General features: G+C 43.9%; 2 protein-coding genes across 2 annotated transcripts in view; both read left to right on the forward strand.

Moving 5' to 3' along the window:
* Nucleotides 1-3,704, forward strand: part of cyld3 (cylindromatosis (turban tumor syndrome) 3) — a 22,392-nt gene extending 18,688 nt beyond the window's left edge. The window contains exons 15-16 of the mRNA XM_084404977.1: nucleotides 1,670-1,880; nucleotides 1,992-3,704. Coding sequence (XP_084261103.1) covers nucleotides 1,670-1,880; nucleotides 1,992-2,176 — 396 coding nt within the window. The 3' untranslated portion in view covers nucleotides 2,177-3,704. The remainder of the gene's footprint in view (nucleotides 1-1,669; nucleotides 1,881-1,991) is intronic.
* A 1,379-nt stretch (nucleotides 3,705-5,083) lies between these two features.
* Nucleotides 5,084-7,500, forward strand: part of emc4 (ER membrane protein complex subunit 4) — a 4,526-nt gene continuing 2,109 nt past the window's right edge. Inside the window, exons 1-3 of the mRNA XM_084404994.1 lie at nucleotides 5,084-5,294; nucleotides 6,244-6,348; nucleotides 6,440-6,554. Of these exons, the coding sequence (XP_084261120.1) occupies nucleotides 6,245-6,348; nucleotides 6,440-6,554 (219 nt within the window). The 5' untranslated portion in view covers nucleotides 5,084-5,294; nucleotide 6,244. The remainder of the gene's footprint in view (nucleotides 5,295-6,243; nucleotides 6,349-6,439; nucleotides 6,555-7,500) is intronic.

Genomic DNA, 7,500 nt, shown 5'->3' on the forward strand with positions numbered 1-7,500 from the left:
AAATGGCTTAAATGAACGACTACTAGTCGACTAGAATTTTTTTTTTTAGTCGAGGGCAGCCCTAGAATCCCCACTCGGCTGCAAACAACTCTTGGGCGATGGCAGTGGCTCGTCAAAGAGGAACGGCCTCAGGATAGAGGGTGGCATAATCCACCAGGATATGTATTCGTGGCCCCATGCAGACTTTGGCAGCGGCCCCATGATGTCCATCCCAATGCGCGAGAATGGCACCTCTATAACCTGTAGCGGAATCGGGGGCGGGGCCGGGTCTCTGAGGAGCAGTTCGTTGGCATACTGCACAGGCCTGGCAGTACCGCCGCAGTTCAAAATTCATCCCTGGCCAGTGAAAGTGATCTCTAATCCCCTGCAATGGCGAGGTGGCCAGCAAGCGGTAGGGAGTGTGCCAGGTGGAGGACCATCTCCATTTTGCTCCTTGGTAGTACGAGCTGTTCCTTTAGTTCCCCCCGCCTTTCTTCTACACAGTATAACAAGTAATTTTTTACAATGAAGTGTGGAGAGGGGTGTGGGGGTGGCTGGTGTTCGGTGCCATTGACTACCCTTGACTTGTGACCAGCAGTATTTCAAGCGATCGTCCTTTCGTTGTTCTCCGAGGGAACCCCGCTCCCTGTGATCTGCTGAAAAAGATCAGAGAATACTTCATGATTAGGTTGAGAAGACTCACCCGCTCTCTCACTCTCTGATGCGTGGTAACCCTGACGAGCTCTCGGTCCCCCCCCCCCGTCACACAGGGTTTTCGAGACGTCATAGAAGTTGTTCCAATCCTAGCCAATCTTGCCATCCATCCAGGTACCTGGGGAAGCAGAAATTGAGACGTTTGGGCCGGCATCGTGTCATCGTGAATGCAGGTAATTGGGAGGAGGGGGGACTGTTCACCCCCACTTCCTCCTTCCTCCCCGATGTTATGGTGCAAAATGCATTCCGCCATCCAGGCCTGGGCTTCGGGTGGATTTGGGTTGGTCGGCAACATCCTGTCCAGGTGCTCGAGAAGAGCTCGCCAGGCTCACCGACTTGTGGGGGCCGTTCATCCCTCGCCGCTCCCCAATACCCCTCCGGAGAAAGGAGGCAGCTCTCTCTCCCGATTTCCTTGCCACTGCGGCCTCAGACAGCTCCACTGCCTCCACCAGCTCTGTTCATGTTTTGTAGCCCGGCAGTGCATCGGTGTGGGCGGGGTAGGGCGCGTAGCAGTTCATCCACTGTGACCTTCTTTACGATCTCAGTCACGGTGACATCATCTGTCAACAACCAAAGCTAAATGAGCCGGGTCAGTTGGGCCACTTCTTATGCGGGTACTTGCGCATCATACACCCAATCACGGACCTTCTGGCTGCACAGACAATCATAGTCATCAGAAAATCAGAGTTCTCCTGGTGGGTTGGTGGGAGGGAGAAATAAACTTGTTGGGGTTCCCTGGTTAAAAGGGGCTGGAGTTTATATCTCCTTGCCTCATCGTCCTCATCTGGGATCGCCAGGTGTTCCCCATGATTAGCGTTGCCAGGGGCGATGAGTGGGGAGCCAGCGATATCTCATCACAACGCTCACACAGACACACGCACAAACTCACACACACACACACACACACACACACGATGTGATGGCTATACACTGCCACACACTCCGTTCACACTCCGCATGTCTCTGTCTCACACAGGTTCACACACACAAGAAGCGTCAGACGCACCGGCCGGCTCCGATCCGGGTGCCGCAGGGCTCCTGGGAGCAAGGGCCGGTTCACGGGACTCGGCAGCTCATGGATCTGTGCGCAGTCACATGCATCGAGACCAGCCACTACGTGAGCTTCGTCAAGTACGGCCCTGAGCCCACAGACTGGCTCTTCTTCGACAGCATGGCAGACAGAGAGGGTAACCCTGCATTACATCAGTCACATTATTTTTAATATCAGTGTGTTCGTGTATTTATATATTGGTTTTAAAATTATTGTGTATAATGTGTGTGTGTGTGTGTGTGTGCAGGAGGAGAGAACGGCTTTAACGTGCCACAGGTGCGAGCATGTCCGGAGGTGGGCCAGTACCTGAGTCTCTCTTCAGAAGAGTTCGCTCGCCTCGACTCCTCCTCGCTCCGGGATCCCGTGCGTCGTCTGCTGTGTGATGCCTACATGTGTCTCTACCACTGTCCCCAACTCAGCCTCTACAAGTGAACCTTAATCTCCACCACTGTCCCCAACTCAGCCTCTACAAGTGAACCTGAATCTCCACCACTGTCCCCAACTCAGCCTCTACAAGTGAACCTTAATCTCCACCACTGTCCCCAACTCAGCCTCTACAAGTGAACCTTATTCTCCACCATTGTCCCCAACTCAGCCTCTACAAGTGAACCTTAATCTCCACCACTGTCCCCAACTCAGCCTCTACAAGTGAACCTTAATCTCCACCACTGTCCCCAACTCAGCCTCTACAAGTGAACCTGAATCTCCACCACTGTCCCCAACTCAGCCTCTACAAGTGAACCTTAATCTCCACCACTGTCCCCAACTCAGCCTCTACAAGTGAACCTGAATCTCCACCACTGTCCCCAACTCAGCCTCTACAAGTGAACCTTAATCTCCACCACTGTCCCCAACTCAGCCTCTACAAGTGAACCTTAATCTCCACCACTGTCCCCAACTCAGCCTCTACAAGTGAACCTTAATCTCCACCACTGTCCCCAACTCAGCCTCTACAAGTGAACCTTAATCTCCACCACTGTCCCCAACTCAGCCTCTACAAGTGAACCTTAATCTCCACCACTGTCCCCAACTCAGCCTCTACAAGTGAACCTTAATCTCCACCACTGTCCCCAACTCAGCCTCTACAAGTGAACCTTAATCTCTACCACTGTCCCCAACTCAGCCTCTACAAGTGAACCTTAATCTCCACCACTGTCCCCAACTCAGCCTCTACAAGTGAACCTGAATCTCCACCACTGTCCCCAACTCAGCCTCTACAAGTGAACCTTAATCTCCACCACTGTCCCCAACTCAGCCTCTACAAGTGAACCTTAATCTCCACCACTGTCCCCAACTCAGCCTCTACAAGTGAACCTTAATCTCCACCACTGTCCCCAACTCAGCCTCTACAAGTGAACCTTAATCTCCACCACTGTCCCCAACTCAGCCTCTACAAGTGAACCTTAATCTCCACCACTGTCCCCAACTCAGCCTCTACAAGTGAACCTTAATCTCCACCACTGTCCCCAACTCAGCCTCTACAAGTGAACCTTAATCTCTACCACTGTCCCCAACTCAGCCTCTACAAGTGAACCTTAATCTCCACCACTGTCCCCAACTCAGCCTCTACAAGTGAACCTTAATCTCCACCACTGTCCCCAACTCAGCCTCTACAAGTGAACCTTAATCTCCACCACTGTCCCCAACTCAGCCTCTACAAGTGAACCTTAATCTCCACCACTGTCCCCCAACTCAGCCTCTACAAGTGAACCTTTATCTCCACCACTGTCCCCAACTCAGCCTCTACAAGTGAACCTTACTCTCCACCACTGTCCCCAACTCAGCCTCTACAAGTGAACCTTAATCTCCACCACTGTCCCAATATTTTAACACAGCGCAACCTATGTATGTTTACAAATGTAAATGCTTTATTTTATATAAAGAAACATGAACTGTATCCCATGTAATGTTGTTTTATTTTTCTCTGATGTAAAAAAAAAGGATATTATAATCAAACAACTTACAAATAATCAAAAATACTCATGTAAAATTCTGTCTCATGTTTGATTATTTTATTAATAAAGCATTAAAAAGTAATGTTTTTGTGTAGTAAAATCATAAATATGTAAATAATACAAAGTAGAAAAAGCTTCTACAAATGATGCTGTCTTTTACACAGCGCAATATATGTTTGTTTACAAATGAAAATGTTTAATTTTATAAACAGAAACATGAACTATCTCATGTTATGTTGTCAGTCCTAAAGTTGAAGAGCATCTCGGGAACCGCACTCCAATGGCTCAAGTCTTAGCTCTCAGGTAGGTCCTGTAGGGTGTCGTGGAGGGGTGAGGTGCTACTGGAGTGCCTCAGGGCTCAGTGCTGGGACCACTTCTCTTCTCCATCTACATGACATCACTAGGATCTGTGATTCAGAAACATGGCTTATCCTATCACTGCTACGCTGATGACACACAACTCTACCTCTCATTCCAGCCTGATGATCCGACGGGAGCTGCTCGCACTCCAAATCTCTTTCTCGGACCTTTATCATGACTGTTCCCAGACTCACCCAGAGCTGATGAGTCCGTGGCCACTTTCAAGAAACGGCCGAAGACACTTCTTTTTCGGCAGCACTTGATCCAGTAATACTAACACTTTCTCTTCTATTCTAAAATAAAAAAATACATGTACTGTGTTAGGTTAAACAGAGAAGGGTCATAGCACTTGCATATTGTTGTCCTATTGTTAGTTTAACTGCTTCTATTGGTCTCATTTTTAAGTCGCTTTGGATAAAAGCGTCTGCTAAATGAATAAATGTAAATATTTTTTTCTGATGGGAAAAACTTGAGAATATTGTAATCAAATAATCTAATAATTCTGACTCTTGATTAATTATTTTATTAATAACATGCTGTTTTTAATAAAACATTAAAAAGTAATGTTTTTGTTTAGTAAAATCATAAATACAAGGTAAAAAAAATATTTAAATATGTGTTAAATATATTCAATTTTGCCGTTTAAAAATAAATATTTACTCTTAAGAGAGAAATTATAATAATAAAGTTATGAATTTGCAGATATATTGGATGTGTCGATTGCTGATTTGTGTATATAATATATTGACTATAGATGATGGGCATCAAAATCCTATAAACTAAAACACTATGTTACTATAACTAAACACACATGCAAAGTTATCAGAAGTACTCGTCTGAAGTTTTTGTTCTTATATGATTCTGCTATATATGATATATAACATTCTTATGTGATAAATATATTGCTTGTTTTTATTTACTTTATATTTTCTTGCAAAACATACAGAGATGACATGTTTATGATATACAACTTTGTTTACAATATACAAAATGTATTAATATGTATGTCCGATCAGTGGCGTTCACTCACGCTGGAGCGTCATCTCTGACGTCATGTGTCGGGGCCGGAAGTGCTGCTGTCCGCGTGACGTCATCTGCAGGTTCCTGCGAGCAGAGCAGCAACACTTCTGATTTTGCGTTATTTCATTTAATTATTAAATCTGTATCAGTCTGATAATTAACTGCGCTATATAAACATCTTCTGCTTGTTCTCGCCGATCGAAGAGCTTGGAAAGGTGAGACGATCTGACGATCATCGACATTCACATCAAAGAAGCAGATATTTCGACAACACTGCTCTTATTAAAACATTAGCTGCTACTATAATATTCTAAGACCAAACGTCGATGTATACGTTCATGCATATTCATTTTTGTGCTAAATTTAAGTTTTAATCAATCTTAACGGTATCAAATATGTCCCAAAAAGTGGTAATTACTTATATTTATGGACAAACATTTTATCGCAAATAATCTGTAATAAAATAATTTTTACATGATTCTCTTTTAATATAATGTAATATTTTTGGTTTAGTTAAATAATAAATGCATATATCATGCAAATAAAATATTAGATATTAAATATCTAATTAGATATTCAATAAATTAGGTTTTGCTGATAAAAGTTTTAGAGAGAATTGATTGAAATAAAATAAAAGGTTTTTAATTTGCGTATTTATTGGGTGTCCATCGCTGATATAGTTATGCAATATATTGACTATTATATATATAGTTTAGAAGTGTGCACAGATATGATGTTGTTTATAAATATAAAGTGATTGACAGCTCAGGGACAGCCAAATATTACATCACATTTGAATTGTGAGAAATAATAATAACAAATAATAAAAAGTAGAAAATAAATATAAATTAAATCAGTAAAAAAAATTGGAAATATTGATTAAACCGATCACATAAATATAGCAGTCCTCCCCACAAAATATAAAATAATAATAATAAATAAAGATTATACAACAATATCAAAAAGTGAGCATGCATTTAGAGTTTTAGTAAGCCTTTCTGTTCAGGATGTAGAGAAGGATGTAGACTTTAACATCCTGAAAGTGAGAATAATTGGGGGTCGACTGTGGATAAAGTATTTTGCAAGCGAAATAATGAAGTTGTAAAGAAGATAAAGATTATCTTATTATCTTATCTTATATTATCTGATGGGTGTCTCGGTCAGGATGACATCACCGGGCGGCCAGGGGGGCGGAGCTCTGTCGGTGAGGGGCGGAGCCACGAGCAAGAGGATGAAGTGGGCCGTCGAGCTGAGCCTCGGCAACAGCAGGTACTTCATCACTGCAACACCCTAGCAACACCCTAGCAACCGTGCACAACACTCACAACTCTTGTGTGTGTGTGTGTGTGTGTGTGTGCAGGAGTCGCAGTGACCGGCAGAGTAAAGACGGAGACGTCATGTATCCCGTGGGATTCTCGGATAAACCCGTGCCGGACACCAGCGTTCAGGAGGCCGACCGCAACCTGGTGGAGAAGGTGAACAGAGATAATAATATCATTATCTGTCCGTCCGTCCGTCTTCTGATCGTCTGTCCGTCTTGCTAGGTTAACATGTTAAGTAAGGGATAGTGTGCATCTAGTGTTGGGCAGATCGAGGCTTCGAAACACCGTCTCCACGGTGACCCCTAGTGCTCAGAACAGTGTAAATGCAACACAAACACCCTTTACACATCTATTGCAAATTTTTTTTTTTATTGAAAGTAAAATCTTTCAAATGCAATTATCTAATCATCTAATAAGATAATCAAGTGTCTATATGTTCTGTTATCAGTTGTCAGGGTTTGTTCTATGAGTGGCTCAGTCTAACAGACCCTGACTATTAACTACCATTATTCACTTGAATGATACTAATGTCTGGTTAAACCGTCACAGATGTATAACACTGACCCGAGATCAGGTAAACCCACTGACACTGGGTCACTGGTCCTCAGCGGCGACTCATGATCAGCGCTGAAACAGTTGTGCCGTGATGAAGCCTCGTTTACTGAAGTCACATGACTGAGTTTGATACTCGCTCCCAACCACTGATTCCAAACTAAAGATTCGTAAAGCAGTGAGATCACACACACACACACACACACACACGCGCGCGCACACACCTGAAGGGGTTTATTCTGAGATCACACACCTGAAGGGGTTTATTCTGAGATCACACACACATACACACACACACCTGAAGGGGTTTATTCTGAGATCACACACACACACACACACACACACACACCTGAAGGGGTTTATTCTGAGATCACACACACCGTCTGGATGTACATTATCCGCTTATTACACGAATATTTGCCACATCAGTAAATAATTAGACATGAAATATTGATCTGAGTTGAAATATGTTATCAGCTCTTTAAACGCAGAGCTTCTGAGAGAGCCGTTACAGCGGCGAGATCAAACTAGACGTTTCAGAGGTACG

Source organism: Rutilus rutilus, assembly GCF_951802725.1.
Source record: "Rutilus rutilus genome assembly, chromosome: 3".
NCBI classification, from domain to species: Eukaryota; Metazoa; Chordata; class Actinopteri; order Cypriniformes; family Leuciscidae; genus Rutilus; species Rutilus rutilus.